Source organism: Idiotropiscis lumnitzeri, chromosome 13 (assembly GCF_059441095.1).
Source record: "Idiotropiscis lumnitzeri isolate Australia: NSW breed Sydney's pygmy pipehorse chromosome 13, RoL_Ilum_1.0, whole genome shotgun sequence".
Taxonomy (NCBI): Eukaryota; Metazoa; Chordata; class Actinopteri; order Syngnathiformes; family Syngnathidae; genus Idiotropiscis; species Idiotropiscis lumnitzeri.
In genome coordinates this window covers 11,547,875-11,571,917 of record NC_142403.1, presented here as the reverse complement: position 1 = coordinate 11,571,917, position 24,043 = coordinate 11,547,875, and the positions used below count along the sequence as shown (strand labels likewise).

Below are 24,043 nucleotides of genomic sequence, written 5' to 3'. Positions count from 1 at the left end.
TTTATAAAAATAAAATAAATCTATTGCAAGGGTTTCGTTCCAGACCTTACCTGCTTAAATATTCTCTAGTTTTATAGCATTTGCGGTTTCCTTTTTCTTTTTTTTTTTTAAAGGTCTTTAAGCACACTTTTAAAATACTACAAATACTTTTAAACACATATATTCAGAGAGAGAGAAATGCACCTACAGCCATGGATTTCTGTCGGTTTAAAAAGCAGGATTCGAGCACATGACATTCAAGAACTGGCAACGCAAACTCGCTGTGCTGAAATGTGCTGTTTTGCTGGCGTGGTCAAGCTAAAAAAAAGTATGCCGCCATCCACTGTAAAGAGTGGAAATACAGCCAATGTAAGTAAGCGTCAACTTTTTAAAAAGAATATCTGCGGGACCCTAAATATGGAACCTACGATGGTGGGCGGTTGACTTTATTTAATAGCTGCTGCCCTTGTTGAATGAACGTGAGTAAATCTTTGTCATCGGTGCAGTCGCTTTTCCTCGTCTCCTAATTTGTGAGTTTCCTGTCTCCGACCTGCAGGCACAACTTAATGCAGATGTGCTGGCAGTACAATCCCAAAATGCGGCCGATGTTCCACGAGATCATCGAGATGCTGCGGGAGGACCTGCACCCGTCTTTCCAGGAGCTCTCCTTCTTCTACAGCGAGGAGAACAAAGTCCCCGAGAGCGAGGAGTTTGACTTGGACCTGGACAACATGGAGAGCATCCCCCTGGACCCGTCCTCGTACTCGCAGAGAGAGGAGAGCTTAGGCAGGGACAGCGGGCCTTCTGTGGCCCTCAGGGGGAACTATGAGGAGCACGTCCCCTACACACACATGAACGGTGGCAAGAAAAACGGACGAATCTTATCGTTGCCGAGATCCAGCCCTTCCTAACATTTCCTGTTGTCCCCCAAAGAACTCGTTGAACTGGCCCGACCTCAACCTTCCTTCTTTTCTGCCGCAGCCCTCTCGGAATTCTTCACGGTCCTCCTTTTTCTTATCCTTGGAGAAGACCTTCCCTACACACACACACTCACACCGATCTCAGGACTTTTACTTTTTCTTCCTCATGACTGCCAAACACAGGCTAGCAAGGGATGCAAACAGCACATGGCTCTTTCTGCTCTCGTCCCATTGTTTCTTGCTGTCGCCACGTTTCCAATGAGGCGTTTTGCTGGGAACGGGCGACAAAAACAACAACAAAGAACTGTGAACAGGAGGAACCTTAGCCAACCACAAGGCTGCTCTTACGCTCGACCTCTGGAAAGACGTGGCTCTCCCTTCCACCGGGCGTTTCCGTTTCCTCTCCTGACTGCGTCTTTTTCCGCTACTCAGATCGTGGCCTTTGCAAATGTGGCCTACACGTGAAGACATGAAGTGTCTCTCTGCGCTTGCGTTTGTTCCCCTTTCAACCACGATTTCATTTCAGTTTGGAAACGGTGGCATGAATTGATCGCAGAACAAACATCGAATCGTCGAGGAACGTTGGGTCTTGCTTTTTTTTTTTTTTTTTTTGGCTTTTGTTTTGTTTTTTCGCCCCCAGAATTCCAAAACGACACACATATTCATCGGGTGAATAGTTTTAATTTATTTAGTTTTCTCTCTTTTCTATCTGTGTCCTCACTTATATGGCTGAAGGATATTTAAACAGTTATGAATTGGACAAAAGAGTTCCTCAGACTGACCAATAGCTGCTGCTTTGATATATTTTACTAGGTATAGAAATATATGAATTTATATAATATATATAGTATATATGGAATATTGGTATTAAGGTACCAACATTTTATATATATAATATATGACATTGATGTTTTTGTATATAGTTCATATTTGTAATATTTTTCATCCAAAGCTTTGTTAGTATCTAGATTTTATTTTTTTCCTTGAAATGTTTTTATTTTTCTAGCCCCAGATATCCCACTAACCCGCCATCAGTGCTCTCTGCTCTCGTCTTGTGACCACCTGAACGGGAAATAAGTTCAACCCACTCTATTGTTTTTTTTTTTTCTTCTTGATGTTATTAAGCTCCCCTCGGACACTCTGTCTGTTTAAAGAGGAGCCTTTTTCTTTTTTTTTTTTTTTTAAATGACGAAAACAAAAAGCTTTAAAGAAAAGGGGGCGCAGGAGGTCACGTGGCGTCTGATCACACTTTGGTCCGAGAGCGGCCCAATGAATGTACGTACTTCCTTTGCGATGGCAACACAAGTTCTGTATTTGTTGGAAGGTTCTTAGTGTCCCGGGTTGGGTTGGCCTGTGTCATCCATTTATGTCCGCTTAACAAGCAGAACTGGTTCACAATCTCCAAACTGGCCGACAATCCAGTCCAGTGTCCGCGACTGTCATCTTTGTCTCCTTGTTGGCTTTGCGTAGGCATATTTCTCCAACTTGTAACGCTTCCCCATCCCTCCGCCATTTTTCCACTCCCACTTACTTCCACGCAACAGCCGCAAAGTTCCAACAGGAGACAGACGCGTGATCTTGTTGAGTGACGGCATGCGAGTGCGACAATTGTTTGATTTGTATCCTGCTTGGATACATTTCATTATTTGTGTTTTCTTTGTAATTGCAACATCACTTGAAGATTTAAATGCGGGCTAAAAATTTTGATGATTGAATGAAACTGTAATTTGGCAGCTTCCCCCACGATTCCCCGATTGTGCGTTCATCCACGTGGAACGCTTAAGAAAATCCCAAAGATATCCCGTCGTATGCATTGCGGTTGTCTGGGCCCTTTTCGACTGCGCAGGCACCCGATTGATGCTCCTTCAGTGCCGCTAATCTGTACCGCTGCTGGTCGCTCATCGGTTGAGGATTTTTCAGGGTTTGATGTTAATACCTGCTCACCCTGTTGCAGTGCCTTAGCTGCGGACGCTGCGATTTTGTGCTCCGCCGTAGCTGCAGCGTGCCCGTAGTCTCCTCGGGGAAACAGTCAAAAGAAAAGGGACACTCCTTCTGCCTGTTGTGACTGAAGCCGTTTTGCTTATTTATTGCAGTAGAAAACCCAACGGAGGCGAGTCGTGGAAAAGTGTGGCAAGTGCACTCAGGTCTGACATTGTAAAATCCAGTAGCAGCCGTTTTTCTCCTGCCTTCTTCCAAATCTGAGAGCATTGCCGTGTTGCGCTTCTCCTCAACACTCAACGTTTATTCCTTTTATCACTCTTAATGAATTCTCGCATATCAGTCATTGAGCGTGCAACCCGACCACCACGGCCATCAATCGGGCTCGGTAGCGTTCATCAGAATCCTTGAGAAGCCCTTCGGTTTTAAATCAGTGCCTTCTCCAACTTGGAGTTGCGGAGCGTCGTTGGAGTTGTGTGAGATGGGAGAGCTGAGATAATTCTTGATCTCTTGGAAATGCCTTGTCGCATAGTTAAATTTAAAAAAAAAAAAGTATTTGATGCATAGTAGACTTGAGCTGTGTCACAGTATCAGTGTTTCCCAATCTTTATTGAGACGAGGTGCTTATTTAAGATTTTAACATTACAAAAATCACCTCAAACAGACATGCCACTAAAGTATATACTGCAACCTGAAAAAAAATCGGTCTCAGTTAACACACACACACCAAAAAAAACGTTTGACGAACGGCAAAATGTGCTCCACGTGGCGCTTCTGCCATCTAGTGGAAGAGCATTTAATTGTTTTTGCCTGTTACTGTACATTGCTGGCATACAGAGCTGAACCAAGATATGAAATAAATTGCCATTTTCTGACTGGTTTGGTGAAATTGGCTAATTGGTGTGGCAATCACTTGGTATGGTTGGGAATCACTGCACACACGCATGACACAGCACCGTTTGGCTTTCAAGTCACCGTGAACACAAGCGGCTCCGAGCTTAGTCGTACTCGCTCTCGTATGAAACACGAGCACGGGGCTCGGAAACCTCTCGTGGCATATGCAATTCCTCATCAACTTGTGGATATTTATTTTGGTACGATCACGAGCAAAGCGGTTAGCGTCCGAGTGGGGCATTTAAAAAACGAAGTAAATTGGTGTGTGTGTGTGAAGGTGAAGCGATGCCCGAGTCCTGTTTGTCGTTGTTGAGGAATGCGTGTGCGTTGTTTATCGTCATCGTCGTCGTCAATGTTGTGTTGGCCCGAGTCTACCTCAGTGCACACAGAGGAATCACACCAGACGCTGTCCTGACATGCAATCTTTTCAAACATGAGTGAGAATTCTACTTCCTGCCTGACACACATTTTGGTGGGTTTTCCATAAAGTAGTTCCCCCATTTTTTTTTTATTAGTACGAGAGCTCCTTCAACATATTTCAGTCGTCTTTTTCTAATCACGTGTGCTCATGTACACTAAATGGACCAAAGTATTGGGACACTAAAACAGTGAAAATGAAATAATATGGCGGTGGTCCCCCCTTTGTGACAAAAACAGGATTGTGTGTTTTGTCTGAGGGAATCTTTTGTTTTTACAACTTTGTGGTCAGAGAAATTTCTTCCATCCAACCATGAATCTTTTACCAGTGCACTGGTACAAAAAAGGGATTTTCTGTGGCCCATCTCAATAGTTGTTCCCAAGACTTTAGTTCATGAAGTGTCAGTGCCTGCACTTTCATTGTCCTTTGTGTTCCGAGTGTTCTACTGTGAATATCAAGAGAATAACATGATGACAACTTTGTGCGCATTGGGTGTGGATGGCCAATCAGGACAGTTGAGGCTGGTTTTAAAGAAGAGGAGGAGAAGCAGGCAGCCCACCCCTAAAACAAACTTCCTCCCTCTTGGGTTGGACAAAGCAAAACTGGGACAATCCTGTGTGCCATACAAACTCCAAACAGATGTAGAAAATGTCGATTGTAACCTTTTTGTAGTCTCAGGGAGGCGGCCTGATGCTCGGAGGTGGATGAAGAAGAGATACACCTTAGCTACCTTTTTTATCAGTTGTGACTGAAGAGACAGTTCTCAGCATCCTTGCAAATATGGACGTGATTGAAAAAAAAAAAGATCTGCTCTTTTCACCATGTTGACATCTTGTCTGCTTTTGGAGACAATCAGGAAAGCGTCTTGGCCTGGCCCCCTAGTGGCTGGATGGGAGCATTGCAACGCAAACCCGCCCACAATAGTGCCTTGCTTTTCAAGCCCTCGAGAGGGGACCTCCAAATATGAAACAAAACCACACGAAATTGAAATATATTCTTTGCAAGTAAATCTTTTTAAGGAGAGAAAAATTATCATTTGGGATTAGTAGGACCAATGATTTGAAACAAATGCAACTTTTGTGTCTGCTCTGTTCTGCTTGCAACATGCATGGAAAAAGGAGCGGATCGCTTTCTTTTTGTAAAGTGTATTTATCGAGTCAGCACTCACAATGTGGGGACTCCCGTTTTTGCTAAAGTGCATCCCAACTTTAAGAAAATAAGCTAATTAAATCGCTCTTAACTGTAAATAGCGCTGGATCCCCTCCTCTTCTGCCCAGAAAACGAAAGCACTTGATTTAGGGAAGTTTACTCTGTTCATGACGAAAAAAAAAAAAAAAAAAAGAGAGAAAGAAGCGCTTGCTCAGAGGTCAGCAGTTGACATTCAAAACTTTCCGGCAACTTTACTTTGGAAGTTTACCACATTCTTTGGAAATATTCACTCAGACTTTTTCTGCAGGAATTAATGGGAATTAAGATATTTGCATATTGTCACTGTTGTGTGAAAAAACACTTCTGTCCATTGTTTTCACATTTAGATTTTTAAATGAATTTGAATGAGAATTAAAAAAAATACAAACTACGACTATCTATCGGTCCATCTATAATATTTTAACACACACATCTGAAAGATAAAATAAAATCTTACAGTCCCAATATATGGAATCGTATTGAGCCACGATTCTGCTATCAGAAACGTGTTTCCCTCATTTGGTTTTTCTTTGCAGACAAACCAGACAAATTTTGACTTTTTGTTAATTTCCCATCTTCCCATTAATTCCCGTTGAAAGTGTCCCCATTTCAAAATCCCTGCATCGGTTTTGCAAGCTTGCTCATGCCAGTGCAGATTGAGAACAAAGCATTTGTATGTTATTTTTGTTGTTGTTTTAAAGAAAAAAAGTATTATCTTTTAGAGAGATGTTGATAATTATTTTTTTTTTGTTTTACCCAAAGTAGGGAGGGCAAACAATGACTTCTTTTTCTTACTGTAAACTTTTACTACTCTTGTACATGATGAATTTGTTATTAATGTGTATATAACTTCATTTTTGTTGTTTCCTAGAAACAAGAAACTATTTTCTGTTGTTGTTGATGTTGATGACACAGCCCACGACACTACACAGGAGACGAGCCTGTGGCAACATAAACGAATCGTCCCCATTTTGTGACCCCCCCCCCCTCCCCCCCCAACCTGCCTTCAATCAACCCGATGTACTTTTCCAATGCGAGGCCCAAGCGCATCACTGAGGCATGTTTAGTTTTTCTTGTTTTTATTTTATTGGGCTCAATAATGTGTAAACTGGACGAGACCACTGCGCATCCTTTGGAACGGGGAGAAAGACGAGTGATGAAATAAGCTATAAAGATGGTTCAACCACCTTGCCCTCCCGCCCCCAAGTTGTAAAGCCTATGTGCGATGAATGAATTTAATATGGGGGGGGGGAAGTACTGCTGATAATAAGATTTGTCTTATTAGTTGTGGACAGATGGGGGTCTGTCCAGTGGTCTGCTCCAGTTTCACACAGCAGTACTTTAGTTTGGCGCGTTGTCTCCTCGGTGCACATACAGTCGCTTGTAGTGGCCACCATGCTGTGTCGTCGTGCAGGTTACCTCTTTGTTGTTCATCTTTGTTCATGCTGATGTGCTCATTTTTTTGTGGAGATGTTGCGTTGCGTATTCGTTCCTGTTGTGAGTCTGCAGCTGTTTGTGTGTGTGCGCGAGTGTGTGTGTGTGTATGTTTGTATAGTCCAAACCCAGAGAGATCGCTTCATCCCTCACACTGGATCCAAATGTGCCATTATCTTTATGTATCACATATATCAACACACACACACACACAATTACATGATGCATATTGTACAGGATCAAAAACAAAAGACAAAAAATGTGCCATGACTAAATGAAACGCTTGACAATTTATTTTTTCTATGTTTTCAAAAGGAGAGCCAAGTAGTGACATGTACAGAAAATGTTGCAATGATATGAAAATACAAATCTTGCTGTGTGTAAATTATTCAACGATTAACTGTTTATATTAAAATTATGAATAAAATTATTGGAGAATATGTCTTTTCTGTCATTTCTTACCAGAGGCAGTGATGATGTCGAGTGTAGATTAAAAACGTTTAATTTAGTTATTAATTTATTAATTCTTTTCATGCAGTTGTCATGTTCATCACATATATATATATTGTATGCAGTTTTGCAGTTCTTTTTTTGTGTAAGGACAGATACGCTTTAAAAAGGCGAAGACGGACGACAACGAAAAGCAATTGTTTTTGTAAATAGGGGACGAAAGTGTAAGGACGGAAGGTTGCCCAAGTCGCCGATGGAGGACGCGGGACGGAACGGCAAAATTGGGTAAAGTGCTCATCTATATATATATTTAATTCAAATATAGATATTTAATTCACATTTCAAATTGTATTCTAATTAACTTGGTTCGAATCAACAACATATTCATTCAATGCGTAAAGCGTGTTATGTTATTTTTTAACAAATAACTTCTTTTCATATTTACAATGAATCAAAAATAATACTGTAAACACTAACCCATTTTAGGCAACATGAACTAAATTAAAGGATGGCGTTCACCATTTGTGGCCAATCAAACCTTTTTGAAATAAAAAAAAATTGCACCAGAGATTTGTGCACTGCAGTTTCGTATAAAGTCGAGCTCCGAAAACAGCAATCGACTTGATGTCTCATTAACCACATTGCTCAACGTACAATCGGACGTGCACAAATCCGCAAGTTGCGCATCAGACGTGCGCGTGTGTGAGGAAATCCACCAGTGAATGAAGACAATTCGTGCTTTTTTTTTGTGTGAGTGTGTTCGTGCAGAACAACACAAAGAGGAAACCGCACTGACACGATCTGTGCCTGCCAGTTTCACATCATCGTCAGTCTGTGTGAGGACAACGTGAGAAGACAACAAGACGGAAAACAAAAACCTTCTAAAACGTAAGTCAGCAATCTGATGGATGCTCAAAGTGCGTCCACTGTGCTCATGTATGTGTTGTCTCTGTTAAAACTGAGAATTCTTGTATGTGAAAATGTTTTTCTTTTTTGGTGCCTGCCCTCTCTGTGGGAAAGTGCTGAGAGTTTTCCACTCCATGATGTGCACTTTACTCAACTTGACACTCATCCTGAGAATTACACAAGAAAGGAGGCCACCATTTAGTTGCCAGCTTCAAAATGGATTACATAGGCACAGCTTTGTTTTTTGTTTTTTTTTCCGTAACAGAATACATAATAGAATGGTTGACATCCATTCATAAGGCACACTTCCTTTTTTTTTTTCTTTCTAAGTCATTTTGTGAAAACTGTGTCCTTTCTAAAGTGGGAATGACATATTGTCTTTGGTTTTATTTTGTGATCCAAACCAACTTGGAATCTTGATTGAAGTTGCACACATCAGACAAAGTCGGCCTAAGCCACTGAATTGCAAACTCTGCCTTTTGAGCTTGATTGTTATTGGTTGTCACACAAAAACAGTCCAGGTCATATTTAGTGGTCAAAAGAAGGCACATGAAATAATCATGTGGATAAGCGCTTCAATGTTTTTCATCATTCATTGGTGGACAGACAGCAGTGGGTGTCGAACTTTTGACACCACAGAAACCACCACCTCAAAAGCCAACATGAAAATGCAGTGGCATAGTAGGCGCACGTGTTCGCCATAAATGAGGCAGAGGTTTGTCCCCAAAAATAGATTTCATGTTGTTGTAAGCAACTGTAACGTCATGCTGGTACTGCTTCAACTTTAACATGCCACTTAAATGTGGCGACTAAATTTATAATTCAATACATTTTTATTGCACATTAGAGATCAATAAAACATGTATTGAGACAAACGCTTGTTAAACGTTCAATGCAAAGATTTTGTCCTTAAAAGTGAAATACAATTTAGTACACTTGAAAGATTGCTGATTCCAATGTTATGGCAAGATGAGGAAATTACACACCCACACAAATATATTTTTGGGTGAACTGGTTCCATTTGCAATCATAGGATATTACGTGAAACATGTACACACACAAATGAATGCCAATGTTGCCATTCAAGAGATCAAGTTCAAATCTCGGCTCCAAAGACGAAGTTTGCATGTTCTTCCTATGCTTGTGCTTGTTTGCTTCGTTCAAGACTCTAAATTGTTCATTGGCGTGAATCCGAGTAAGAAGATACTGGGATTTTTCTGTATCGTTAGTTTTTATTTCATTTATGACTTTTGCTTTTATAATTTGTTCATTTGAATTCGTTCTTAGAGCAGGTTTGTTATTTTTTATTAGTGTTTTTAAAAATGCTTCATTTTAGGTGTTTTTTTAATTTATTTTTTTATTTTTTTAAACAGCTCTTGTATTGCATGTCATCAGTTCGAGGTAATCCCCGAAAGCAGCGGCAAACCTCCTCGTGCTAATCCACCCCTCTCGCTCACTCCTCCTCCTTCTTCTTCTGCCTCCTCTTCCTCAGCAGCAGCAGCAGCAGCAGCAGCAACGTGCCACAGTTGCAGCTGACCTCCACAACTCGCATGGCGGACGCTCCGCTCAACAACTCCTGGCCTTCCTTCTCTAAGCTCTGGATGAAGAGGTGGTCCTTCAAGAGAGGTGCGTGTCCAACTTTGCTCTATTTTCTTCTCCACTTGCTTTGCGCCACCTTGTAAGGCTCGATGCTGACAGAAGCGCAATCAATTGGCATCAATTGAGCATACACACTTGTTTGAGGACAAACAAGCCCCGTTATCATGTCATTGTGCGATGGGTCGTAGTCGTGCACATTGTCTTACCATCAGAGCAATATGGCGGGACAGAAACAAACAGGAAGTGTTGGGTGTGCTTTCAGGCATGAGGTAGACCATCAAAGGCCGTTGTGAGAGCTCACACTTAAACACACGCACACACAACAAACATTTAAAACCATGCTTGAGAACGCTGATAATATCGTGACAGAGGACACTTTTTATGGTGGAGTAATGTATAATATATGGGTAATTACTCATATTTTGCTTGCTTGTGTGTGCGTGCGTGCGTGCGTGCATATGTGTGGCTTGTTAAAAACAGACTAACAACATGAAAATTCAATGCTCCGCTCTTGCTTTCAAGAAACAAAAAAACATTTTAATACAATAAAAATGTAGCCTGAATAAAAATAGACTAAAATATAAAAGTTTATTATTCTTATTATTATTATTATTATAATTATTATTATTATTATTATTATTATTATTATTGTATAATAGCCAGATGGATTGAACTTCTATAATTGGCACAAAAAATATCAAAACGTTCAATGAACCAATATTTACCCATTGCAGGTGGACTGTCATGGCAACAAGTTTAAACGAGTTCCTTCTTTCCAGATTTTCACCAGAATGACTTTTGCCATAACCCGTTCTACACTCTAAACACGTCAATCCATCACCCGGTATCCTTTCACACCTGTTGACATGCACTGCATTGACTTATGAAATCATGTTGGGACAATTTTCGTTCAGTCTCACCGTAGCATAAAACGGATGCCCGTTTAACGGGAAATAAGGGCGGGGTTTATGCAAATTTGAGCAATACGGATTGAGATTCATGATACTTGACAAGTAGGCACGTGTAATGAATCCGCAGATTACTAACATTTCTCCGCATTAGTTGGAGAATGATGCCCAATGTGTGTAAAAAATGTTTTTTCAATAAGGTGAAGTGTGATTTTACACGTTTAAAATGTCTAACTTGTCCGTATCGCAGCTTTTCACCAAGCGTGCGCAATTCTTGGCGATATCGACGCGATAAACATTTTCACTGTACAACCGTGTGATATAAGTGCAATGGTCGCTTCCACGAGAAACAAGTTGAATTGCTTTCCAAATGTTCACCCTCACATAAAATGACGTTTCAAGTCATTGGTGAAGGTGAGCATCAAGTGATCATGTGACCTCATCACACGACGATCATCAAGTTCCTCTTGTGATTGTCATGCTGCTCGGAACCCCGATCACATTTATGCTCCTCATTTCCCTTTTGTCCGTTTGCTCTTTTCTTCTTTTGCTTTGACCACTGCGCAACATCATTACATTTGGTTTTCCTATAACGCAGTGTAGGTACTCTTTTTGTTCTTACCTTAATCAATAAAATAAAAAGTCAAATCCTCGTTATCTGTCCCGCATACTCGAGTCTTTCATCCAGTACCCATTTTGTTTATATATGATGAATTGATTCCAAGAACTATTTAAGCATCTAAAAAGTGCGACATCAAGCCTCCCCCCGCCGCATATAATTTACATAATATTTTGAAGTTAGAATAAACGTGTGTAAGTATACAAAAGATAAAACGTGACATAGATCAACTTGTAAATTGGAGATGGCAGAAAGCACAATTCAATGTCGTCTCAGGAGACTTTGTAAAAGTTATTTACGATTGATGACATCGAACGCAGAAGCAGATCACTTCCAGCGAGGTGGAGACTCAGCTGACAATAACAAGCCCACACACACGCCCACGCACGAACACACCTACACACACAAACACACACACACTCACATGCGTTTGATGGTGGTGTGATGTATTAGCCATTACGCATGTGCGACCATAAAAGGACTTTTGCAAGCTTCCATGTTTACCAATGCTCGTGATTTAGTTGTATAGAAAATCCAGTGGATGTACAGTACGTGATATCAGCGTGTCTGCTGCTGTGTTTACTTGGCGGCGCGGCGCGGCGCGGCGCGGCGTGGCGTCTCTCTGGCTGCCATGTTTGTGCTTTATTGTTGCTGTTTGGCCTTGTCAGCATTCGATTCTATATAATGACATTTGTTCTGATGGAGTTACTGGACAATAAATGATATGATTGAGTTAGTTTTGTTGTTTTCTATGGTTATCGTCATTTTTCTTTCTGTGCCTACACTGGAAAAAAAAAAGATGCCAAACAAGTCAATTGAAAGATCTTTAAGATCTTTTTCCGCCTAAATGTTTGTCCTCATCTGGCAGTTCTTATGAATGAAATGACTTGATATGGTAAAGTTAATAGAAAACACATTTTGGAAGACAATGCTGATATTTTATTTATTTATTTATTTTTTTGGGCTGGCTATTTCTGCGCTTTTTAGGAAATCACAGTTTCTCGATCAATAAGTAACCAGTGAGGAAAGAATATCACAAAAATTTGAAATTTTACAAGAATAAGTTTGAATATGAGGGAAAAAAATTGAATTTACAAGCAAAAAGGGGAAAAAAAGTTATATTTTTACATGAATAAAATATGAATGAAGCCAGAATATGATGATGATAAAGCTTAAATATTAATAGGACAGTAAAATATTATGAGCAAAAGATACAAACTGTAAAAATGTAAATCAATAAATATGACATTTCTAATTTCATGAGAAAGAGAAACTTTTACGATGTCAGAATCATACAAGAATAAAACGATAATATTAAAAGACAAAAATAAATAAATAAACAATTCCATCACAATAGAGGGAGCATTGGGATATTTTGGATTATTTTATTTTGCTTCATGGTCTCACTCGAAATGCAAATATTGCTGAAATAATGTCCCTCAAGTAGTCAAGTACTGCATTTTGCATCAACATGATTCTGAAGTTTTTATTATTTTGACCTTTGGAGGAGAAAACAAACGAGCGGGTCAGCTGCTTTCAAGTCGCAGAAAGAGCGAAGAAGAGCGGAGCCAGCCTGGCCAGCCGGCTTAGTTTCACGAGAATCGCTCTTATGAAATAAGACTTACATAAGCTGTCAGAACTGTGGCCTTTCCCTCCCCTGATGCTGTGGCTCAAGTCGCCGTGGTAACCGGGACATGGCGCCTGAACAGAGTTTTCAGACGCCACCATTGCAAATATATTCTACACACCAACGCTATCTAATCAGCTCCATCAAAACAATACAAAAGGATCATGATCAGTTATTATTAACTGCCAAAAAGGTCATGTGATCCTCCCCAACTGTTGAAGACTTTCCTTATTTTTCAGCCTCTGAGTGCAAGCCATGTAACGAAGCCATTGGACAAGCAAGCGTACACGCTAGCAAGCAAAAGAGTGGACATTGTCGTGGCCAACAACACGTGACGACGACGTGTTCGCCGTCGCCGTCGCCGCCCTCCAGCAATGAGGATGTCTTTTTTGGGGGCGTCAACGACGAGCAGGTATTTCACATTTAATACAGAGCAGACCTTGTGGACTGCATAGCAAGCGTTCACGATCGCATTCAGACCTGGACACTTTTGAATCTTTAGTGAGCTTGAATTGCAAACTCTTGAGCCAAGATTCCAATCTCACAATTTGTGTTTGGGCAATTTCTGCGCTGTCAATTTGAAATAATTTAATAATCATATTAATATTTTTTTTTAATTAAAGCGATATTGTAAAACAAATAAAATAGACAGATTAATCGATGATAAACAAATAATAAATAAAGACAGATAAATAAAAAAAGTTCAAAGTTAACCTTGCTGGTGGAGAGGATTCAAATCGAACAATATGTTTATTATTGTCTATTTGGCCGGGAAGATGTCCAGGGTGTGGCCTGCCTCTCGCCTTCAGTCCGTCGGGATGTGCTCCAAGTCAGGCGTCAACCGAATGAGAACAAGTGCTATTGAAAATCGATGGCTGTTTATTCGAATGGTTTGCAGTGGTGTAGACGTGCACTTTGTCATCCGGGCTCAGGTCGCTAGAAGCCAAATGTTAGAAAAAGCTGTCAGTATGATGCAGTGCAGTTTGACGCCACTGTAAATGTAAATTGTGTGCCCAATGATGAGGTCAGTGAAGGACGAATTAGGGATGATTATAAAATTGGAGGTTGAGGAGTGCTGAGCTCCCGACCAGCCAAGATAAATTACATTTTTTGGGGACATTTATGAAAGAGGACCAGAACACTTTTTTGGGGGGAGTCGATGACTAAACCATCAAGTTCAATAAAGATGATTTAAGACGATTGTGGCGGGATTGGCAAATCAAAACCATTTTTGAGGAAAGACTGTTTGGTTGTTAAAAACTTGTTTAGAGTCGCCCAAGCACTTTTTTACACAGCTAGTTTCAAAAGCACATAAAGTAAAAATGAATAAATATCTATATATAATAATATTGATGAAAATCAATTCAGTGGATTTGTAGCTTCAATAATCCAATTATGAAAGACTTTTCACTTGAGTATTTTTTTTTTTATTATGATGGGCCAGGCTCCATTTGAAACAGATATCAACACATTTGATTTAAATCGTTTTTCTGCTGCCTTTTTATGCAAATGCCGATTGTAGTTTTCAACTGATGTGCATTTGAGTATCTGTACTTTTTTTCACTTAAGTACAGGAAGTGAATACTTCTGTGAGTGTTTTTGCTAGCTGTTGTTCTTTCCTCTTTGCAGGATGCTTCCTCTGTAGCGAGCGAGTCGGAGGTGAAAGTTGTGGAGGTGAGCAGCAGTACGGACGACTTGCAGGGCCTCAGCTCTTCCTTTGGAGACTCGGACTACTTCCGAGACCTGGAGGTGAATCTTGACAAGCCTCTGAAAACTAGCAGCCCGGAGCCGACCTCCCGGACAGCAGAGCTGAGCCCCAAACTCTCTCCGAGCTGCGTGATTGACAGCGACGACCTCTTGCGCCCGGAAGTAGCTCTTGGTCTGAGTCTGACCGTTGATGTGAATGGACAGTTGGGATCAATGGAAACAACTGGCACCCAAACAGAATCACGTAACCATGGAAACACAGCGCATTTAAATGGAGATGTTGACAGTTTTTCTAATTTAGCGAGGTCCATGTCCACCTCACGAAGACACAGCTGGGGCGTCCCCGTTGCGCCCATCAACCTGGGACGGACGTATGTACTTGTCTCATCATTTCTTATCTCCACTTTATATATTCTTTCTAATTCGTTTATACTGGTTTGAATGAGAATATGAGAATATTTACGACTGGTATTTTGGTGTTTGTCAGACTGAGTCTGGACACCATGGCCACGGACAGTGATGAAGATGAGGATGAAGCAGAGAACAATGTCCTCTTCCAGTCGCCCCCCCAGCGGAAGACCGACATGTGCATAACATTTCCATCGGAGGAGACAGACGATCCCAAGGAGGGGCTCTCCCGTCCCACTGCTCAGGTGCGGAGTCTCAAAGTGGGTTTCATGGCTGTGGCTAACAGAGCTGAGTTTGAAAGCCAATCTTCAAGACACTCGTGCAACTTTTAACCCTGCGCTGAAGGCAAATTGAGATTTTATTGACATCATATCAGGAAAATATCAGCATGTCATTATGCATGGGCCGCATGCAAAATCACAGATAAACAATACATGAAGAAAGAAATCCCAGAAAAAAAAGGAAAAACACAAATTGTTTTGAGATTTAAAAAAAAGAAAAAGGTGGGAAAATGTTTTTAAAAATGACGTCATCACAAACACATTTTCAGAAAGAAGAAAATAACAAAAGACTTGGTTTCACACTTTCCAGTGACTCTTTCATTGTGACTAATGTATGTTTTTTTTTTTAATATGACTGGCAGAAACAGTTTATCCGTTTTCATCAGCCATATTATATTCCCTTGGCCAACGTCAAATAAATTTAAGCAAACTTGGTGGCACGGTGTTTACTCTAACGCACCTTCAGGAGTTTCACAATTTCAGAAGCAAGTTGGCAGCAATTGTTTTTTTTTTTTCTTTTCACACCGAAATCTAAATATTGAAACACATTGTGCTGACAACCTCCAGAAAGCATAAATGCACAATTCCAATCTATCACTGTTTATGCTTGCAAACATTTCAGACCGACGGTGTTCCCGGCAAGCAAGTGTATTCCCGCTCGGAGATCCTCGCCACGGACGAATGTTCGCGTGCGGCTCACGTCTCTCGTATTGTCCAGACATCCAAACAAGCTGCGAGAGCTGCAGGAGGTGGGTTTGTTTGACTGCGCACGGGGAGAGCAAGGCTTTGCAAACTCGCGTCCACGCAAGCCACGGCGTTTTTAAACCACTGCGACATAACTCAGCAACAAATAAATTATTATGTTGGAAAATAATATATAATAATATATACATTTATTTTGTAGCACTAGAGCACTCTCATTGAGTTTTCCTTTGGGACGCATTTGCGCCGTTGTGAGTGAACACTGCCAATTTGATTCCTGGTCAATGGAAAGGGCTCCTTTCATTGCCTTTAAATTCAGCTCAGGAGAGGCACAGAGAGTTTATGAAAAACTGCAAGAAGAGCTCCACTTGCGGATGATGTCACGTTGGCCGCTGTGAATTGCGCAATTGGCGAACACTTTCCACCCGCTATTGTGTGTTTGTGTGTGACGCCACCCTCCGACTCCAAAGCCATTGCTGTGTTCTAGCCAGAGGGGTGATTTTAAAACTGAATTAAAGATAATAATGATACAAAACAATGACAATGACATCGGTCAAACTCCACTGAGCTCAAAATGTCCCGACCTGCACCGCGATCAAATCCACCAAAATTGAGTTACATCACCTGCACCACAACTTAGACCCGCTTTCAGCCAGTCTGAAATTTCGTCTCCTTTCAGGCACCGAATTGGTGCACCGGGGACATGTAACAGAAAAAAAATGTATTGTTCTTCTTGTAAAACTTTACTTTCCTGGATTTCCTTCCTGAAAAAAAATCCAACTTTGTACTCATAAAATTTGGAAATTTGGTGAGGTCACATTCCTACTTGTTTCGCAGCTTTTTAATTCGTATGGCATTTTTAATCATCGTTAGAATTATGAGAGGGTTCCTCGGAAAATTTAGACCCCGAAAGTTTGCAATCTTGAATTCAGTAAAAAGTCTCTTTCATCATCTGTTGACATTTCTTCTTCCTCTTTTGTAGCGGAGGAGTTTGACCCTGAGGAACACCTGCACTCCAATGAGGGGCAGAGTCATATGTAAGTGGACGCTATCATCAGCGAAATGTGCTTCAACGCTTTGGCGTGAGGTCAGAGAGCATTCCAGTATACCATGACATGACCCCATCTGCTCCGGTTTAATGATGCTTGAAAAGAAGACTCTTCCGCTTCTGGTTAGGTCCCACTGCGGCTGACTGACACTGTCAGAAAAAGACTTGAGAGTTGGAGCGTCACTGTCTCCCACGGTTCATTCGACACATCATCCATCTCTCTATTTCCCATAGCGCTTATCCTCTTTTTAATCATAATCAAACAATAATGTGTATATCATATATTTAGTAATATTCATTAAGTGCGTGATTCAGCAACAGGTGGATTTTTTTTTTCCTGAAACGTCAGAGCTGTGCAGTAAATGAGCATTCATGTTAAAAATACGGATTGATTGAAGCTTTTAATGGTGAAACGTAACAACCAAAATGAAAATATCTCAAAAACCCGATGTGCTCGAAACAAATTAAATATATTTTGAAACCAGCACTGATTAAAATTTGCTGCTGACCAGTTTTACTAGACAACGGCGTATGAAAAAAAAATAATAATAGAAGTAAGTACTGTGTAATAACACACTGATGTTGCTGTGGTTGACTAACGTGACTGGTGTGACTGTGTGAGTGGGAATGGTCAGCTGTCTGTCTGGCCGTCCGTCTTTATCTGCGCGACTGGCAACCAGTTGAGTAAGTCGGGTTCCTCTTGCCTAATATCTCGAGCTCCCCGTGACCCTGAAAAGGATTACTTTAGTAAATAGATGGTTCATGAATCTAATAAAAATTAAACAGCAGTTATAACTGAATGAAGTGGTCAAAATAAATGTTTTATTAGTTGTAACCCACAAAACGAGAATGGCTACAAATGAATTAATTGAATTTAATTCCTCACAAGGGTTGAATCAGTTTTAAACATAACTGACTGTCAAGTTTTAAAATGAAATCAAATTGTCCAATCAAATGTTTCGATTCAACTACCAAACATCACAAACTACACATGACTTCAAAAAGAGTCATTGTTTGATTGATTAAAATTTTTATTCACAAAAAAATCAAATAAACCCCAAAACTCCCAAAGGGAAACTCAATGCACCTCAGTTTCAACCATACCAGTTGTAAAATGAAATGGTTACTAAACAAAATTCAAATCATTTCGAAAATCTTCCATGAAATGAAATTCAATGTGAACAATTCACACTTGGCCAAGTGAATAACTGCTCGATACCGAATAAGAACAGCAAGTCACACCAACGAAAATTCAATTACCGCCATGACACCAACACGTAGACGTTGATTGATATATTTCTCGACTAAATCAACACCTCTGTAATGCGGCTGCATCTGCAGCCTGTCCTGTCCTGTCCTGTTCTGTTCTCACCCAAACAGAGCACATCTCACACATGGGCTTTCCCCATTCCCTTCTGACATCTCTGCTCCGTGTCATGTGTTGCAACCTCCTCCTCCCACGACCGTCCTCTCTCCCACATCCCCTTAGATGGCGTGTGTGCGTGCGCGCGGGTGTGGCTCCGTTCGTATTGCGTGGACGCGTGCGTGTGTGTGTGTGTGTCAGTTAGTTCCGTTGCTTTGCTTCCCTTTGCTCCAACTCAGCCCCAGTGTCTTGTTTGTCTTAGGCTGATGGTACAGAAAGTTCTGCAGGAGCTAAAGTTGTACCACGGGTAAGTAAACAGGCCGCTGCTCCAAACCCGGAGTCAGGAGCAGCGTGTGACCCGTCGCAGGCACTGCGTGTGTGTGCGTGTGTGCATGCCACCAGGTTGTGTTGCCCTTGCAAGGACACGCTGCAGAAATAGACGATTTTCTCATATAGCGGCTGAGTGCGCATTTACATCATTTTATGTGGTCCAGTGTTCTCCCGCTATATTGCGCTTCCCGCCCTGCGACATTGTAGATTTTTTTTATTGCCTTGTCCCAGAAATCTGTAATGTAAGAAAACACACGTATTTGAGGGAAGCGTTTTGTATTTCTCGGCACCCTGTGACTAATTGGGGAAAGGCCCTCATTCGAGGCGCGATATGAGGAAATGCGTTGATGTCACGTAACGTTTGTCTGTATGTCATGTCAAGTTGAATTCCTTCTTTGAGTTTCTACTCAATCTTGACCATCAACTTGATTGTGATTTAAAAAAAAAAGAACTGACACACACCACTCGTAATACTGCACGTTTTCATTTGTTGTCCGTTCTTAAATGCTCAGAAGAAGGCTCGTCGTGATAAAATCTTGGTTTTATGTTCCACAGAGCCAAGCAGAGGAACAGCAAAGCCAATGGCAAAGATTCAGAAAATGTCACATGGTACGAGTTCCTCTCAAATGAGTAAGTTCCCTTCTACCTTGATGTTGCTTCATTACACTTTTTTTTTTTTTTTTTTGCAATTTGCTTGTGTGCTTTTCTACAGTTTTACATAAATTAGTCTTGACTGTAGAAGTCGTCGTAGAACTTTATTATCAGTTCACACAATTCAAGTAGTTGACAGAAAATTCATGACTGGATGATGTGACTTTTTTTTTTTTTTTTTACCGACTATTGTGAGAGGAGTGTAAATTCTCGTCCTTTGTCCACCAGGAATGACGAAGACGATGATCGAAGTGAGAAGGTCGAGAAAGGCGCCAAGGTAAAGAGAACTCTCAGCTCGTTGCGGAACAGGATGACCGGCTCCTTCAATAAAGACAAGGTAGGGAAACGGAGTGCCACCGAGTTTTAAACCCCCTTCTCTCTTTTTTTTTCTCAATAAAAGTGATCATGTTCCTGCATCAGTCTGACTTGACATGTCTTTAAGTGTCAAAACTGAAAGAATGTGTGAAATTAATCATTTTAAGTACAGTAGCTACAGTATAACCTTCCCTTTGAGACTGCAAATGGAAAAAGTAGCAATTGACACGTAACACAAAACTCGGAATTGAAGTCGTTGCATTACACGGGCTGAATTGTCAAAGCGTAAACAGTTATCAGTGGTTGCACACTAATCTCCACATGTTGCCTGTGACACGCTTCAAATGACGCTTAACCGAGCACCGTTGTGTCCCCCTGCAGGGTAAGAACCGAGAGAAAGAGCAGCAGAGGTCTAAGGAGAAAGAGAAGGAGGCCAAGGAGATGGACTTCAGCCCCAACAATGAGCATCTTTTAGCGCTGGGCACTTTTTCCAGCTGCGCCACCTGCTCTCTGTGCGGCAAGATGCTGCAGAAGAAGCACAGCCTGCAGTGCATGAGTGAGTACGCGGCAGCTGCGCGCACGCACGCACGCGGGCACGCGGGCACAGGTGCTGCGCTCACATGCAAACGTGTGGCTTTTGTCAACGCACGATACTGCGAGCACGCCTGCTCACCGAAACACTGGAGTCGATAAACAGCCAACCGTCAACCTACACAAGCTGGACCTTTACTACAAAGGCGGAGAAATTGTTTTTGTAATTTATTTCTGGGGTTAAAGACAATTGTGCTATTTACAGACACAAGCAATATCAGTCGCATATCTTTAAGTATATCGTGAAGGATTTTGGGTAGGAAAATTAGAATCTCTCTTGGGATGTAATCCAACCCATGGATTTAATTTAGAGCGGGGCAGTCCCTCCCGGGGTGAAACGGTCGAGCCCTCCGAATGCCCATTTATGGGGCGGGGGTGACAAATGTTAAAAAAGGGTTCGATTAACAATGGCCGGAGGTAGATTTTTGGTTTATTTTTATGAATAAGGCTGGCGGGCCGAGGCCGGAACGGTACCGAGATTGCGGCCGGAAGGTGGGGGACTGATCGGCGAAAAAGGGTCAAGTGCCCAGCTCTGATTAGATCCATATCCCGTGTGCGGCATCATTTCTTCAATAATACTTGTTCTTGTTCATGTTAACGACCGCTTCGTAAAATGAATACATCTCTGACAGGGTCAATCGAAACGGAATATGATATAATATTACCATATTATTATTATAAGCTTCGGAAAGGCCGAATTTTACGAGTTTACGCGACTGAAAGTGCAGCGAATACAAGGCGAGCCGTTGTGTCATATCTTTTGGCATCGATCTCGCAGCAAACGATGACAGAAAATTCATCTCCCGCCATACAGACGAAGGCTTTGCTTAATGTTTTGGAAAGAAACCAAAGCTCTGTTGCTGTTTAGTGTCTTTCCTCCCATATTTGAGAAGTGTTTCCAAGAAAATCATCTGCAATGCCGATCACTGCTTTGCATTGCGCAACGCTGCACTCTGCTCCGGCGGCACTTCACATCCATCAGCATCGTATTCTGACAGTTGTTTGTTTACCCCGATGCTACAGCACGCATTCACGGTTTGCTTGCGATTTCTCTGGTGCGTTGTGTGCGCTCAACTCGGCAGCTGCAACGATCTGTGAAGGACATTTCAACGGCACGTACTTGCTCGCTGCTGTCATTCTATCCGCCGATAAGAGTAGCAAAGTGTGCAACTAACAGAGGGCGTATATGCGCTGATGAAAGCTGTGGAACTATGATCTAACTTTGTTTTGCTTTGTTGTTACTATAGCGACAAGCATCAACACAGTTGCTCAGGTTCTCTTTCCTGCTAACTTTGTTGCTTGGCACAGTTCAATCCAAACTTTGTCGATGTCCAGCTAGCCACGCCTAACCTCCACTTGGCGATGGCTATGAGGGAGATTGAGTATTTTAATATTTTCATGAAGACTGAAAATTGCTGCGACCCGAATGAGGACAAATACTGTAGAAAAGGAATAGATGGACGTGGCCTCCCAGTTTCATCTTTGTGGCTCTGCTCACTTCCACACTTCCTCATTCTCATATACAACAGCCACAGAGAGGTTCATACTTTTGATATGTTGAAGTGGTCATAGGTAGGGATGTCCACATGAATTTGCCAATTCATCACAGTTTTTGGACGTTATATGTAATGAAAGTACAATGGTTTCCAATGAAGAGTTTGTAATCGATCCCTTCAATGACGCCAACATGGAGAGAGCGGAGGGGGCGTGGCTATATTCCTCATTAAAAGTAACCATTTTTCAAAATAGATAAAAAATAAAATATCCAATTCCAGTTTCTTGATTAAAAATATATAAACTGAGCTTGTTAGTGAAAAATGGGTCATCTTGGATCCTGTCCACTTTTTAAGGAGGAAATGTCAAACAGAACCCAGGTTCAGATGGGCAACATTCTGCCTCAACTGAGAAATGGAGTAGAGGGACAGAGGGTAGAATGAAAAGATAAATCAAGAAAGAGGGATTGAGTGGCTGGAGAAGGAACTGGGAGAACAATGGGCACAACAACAGCCGTATCAACGGCGATGCTTCAGCAGATGCAAATAGAAACATAATAGAAGGGGAATCAATCAAAAATAATGATGGCAATTTAACAAATTAATTAATTTGATCGATTACTTGTCTCCCGTATTATTAGATGTAAATGCAATTGCTTATTGTTTTTTTTTTCTTTTAGTGCGCTTGGTAGAACACACGCACGTAACCAAGTGCAGTGTCCCTTTAACTGGATCCAAGTGGCGATGTGGGATTGAGTTAGTGGAATGCGCCGTTTGTATGCCGCAGATTGTTCCCTTTGGAGAGAGCGGCGAACTAAAACTAAACAAAACACAAACAAAAAAAAACAAGAACGCGGGATACTTTATGCCATCCATCCACGTCAATGATGCGCTTATCCAGCTGAGCCGCCGCCGCTGTTGTTGTTTCGAGCGTCACCATCCGAACCGGAGAGAAGTCTCGGTGTTAATAACGGTAAGAAGCGGCTCATATCCCGGGATCAGGTGGATCTTTCCCATCGCGTCATTCCCTGGACTTTACTTTACTTTAAAGCACTTTCGTTGTTAGGCACTTAGCTTAGTGCCAAATACTTGCTTCCTTTGTGTCCTCAGCGTGTTTGTATTAACTGGACGAGCCAACGTACATTTAGTCACTCAATGGAAATCAAAGCGTGTCCTTTATTGACCAGCATCGCTAGCTAGCGATAGCCGCTAGTTGCTAGCGAGTTAGCTTGGCCAAAACCGATTGAAAATTGCAAAGTAAATGCAATTCACTTGAAATCGCCAAATTTGCTTTACATCTAAATAATCACATTCACCATGTTGCTTTTTCAAATGGAAGCCTCGTCGTTTTTTTTGTGGACGTTCGTGTTCGCTATGGTCAGTTTTGTTAGCCGTTACTTGCAGACTTGAAGCTCAACAGGTGATTGTTAACGTTAGCTCGTAGTTGATTCTTGTATTAAATCGCGAGGAGAAAATTGTTTTTCCTTTCCGCGGAGTGTTAAAGAAAAGTTTAACATATTTCACTGAGGTTGCAAAAACGTCACAATGTAATCTATTAAATTATGATTTATGATATGTGATATGCGGTGGTATTGAAAGCGCATTAAATTGTTCTCTGTCACGATACTTCGTGTTGGCGTGGACAGATGCAGAATTTGTCGTAATGAAACAATAATTGCAATTTTAATAAATGTATTCAATTAAATAAATTGGACCCCCCGCCCCACACACTTCGACTCACTATTTGTGAATCAGAGAGGATAAAAGTAACATTGTCTTTTCCTTCCTCATTTCCGTTCGTCCTTAACTTTTCTCCATCTTTACTTGGTCCATGTTAAGACAATTGGCTCCAACAGGAAGAAATTAGATTAGAAATGTAATTTGGGATTCATTGGATGGACCACACCATCCTTGATGTGTTGAGTTTGTTTTGTGGTGTGTCAAAATTCTTGTCATTCCTCAGCCAGAGCAGGTGATGGCCTTACACTGGAAAGAAATGAGTGGTGGGCATTTCTTGGCTGTTTCACCGAGTGGGTCACATGGCTCTGATTCTGATTGTGCTTGGCGGGTTCATCAGATCAGAACAGAGCCCACCTCAGCCATCTCACAACACTTCTTGCATGAATTGCTGCTCCTCCTTGTAGCATTTTTTGTAGTGGTTGTTGTACTCTCACATAGTACAGTGTTTATTTGAAGTTGTTTTATTGTTAACCTATGTGTGCGTGATCTAATTTGTCAGAACCATATATTTAATAACCGTAGTCATATCAACCA

The 24,043-nt window shown here is 41.3% G+C and overlaps 2 protein-coding genes across 3 annotated transcripts in view; both read left to right on the top strand.

Annotated features, from left to right (window-relative positions):
- The window catches only part of insrb (insulin receptor b), a 59,461-nt gene extending 57,909 nt beyond the window's left edge, over positions 1-1,552 (top strand). The window contains exon 23 of the mRNA XM_088314207.1: positions 536-1,552. Coding sequence (XP_088170333.1) covers positions 536-890 — 355 coding nt within the window. The 3' untranslated portion in view covers positions 891-1,552. The remainder of the gene's footprint in view (positions 1-535) is intronic.
- An 8,087-nt stretch (positions 1,553-9,639) lies between these two features.
- Positions 9,640-24,043, top strand: part of arhgef18b (Rho/Rac guanine nucleotide exchange factor 18b) — a 37,155-nt gene continuing 22,751 nt past the window's right edge. The window contains exons 1-10 of one of the 2 annotated variants that reach the window (XM_088313155.1): positions 9,663-9,753; positions 13,120-13,292; positions 14,510-14,958; positions 15,075-15,240; positions 15,899-16,025; positions 16,961-17,015; positions 18,652-18,696; positions 19,275-19,349; positions 19,599-19,707; positions 20,067-20,241. In XM_088313155.1, the coding sequence (XP_088169281.1) occupies positions 9,678-9,753; positions 13,120-13,292; positions 14,510-14,958; positions 15,075-15,240; positions 15,899-16,025; positions 16,961-17,015; positions 18,652-18,696; positions 19,275-19,349; positions 19,599-19,707; positions 20,067-20,241 (1,450 nt within the window). In that variant the 5' untranslated portion in view covers positions 9,663-9,677. Of the gene's footprint in view, positions 9,754-13,119; positions 13,293-14,509; positions 14,959-15,074; positions 15,241-15,898; positions 16,026-16,960; positions 17,016-18,651; positions 18,697-19,274; positions 19,350-19,598; positions 19,708-20,066; positions 20,242-24,043 lie in introns of both variants that reach the window. The other variant, XM_088313154.1, reaches the window with a different exon arrangement.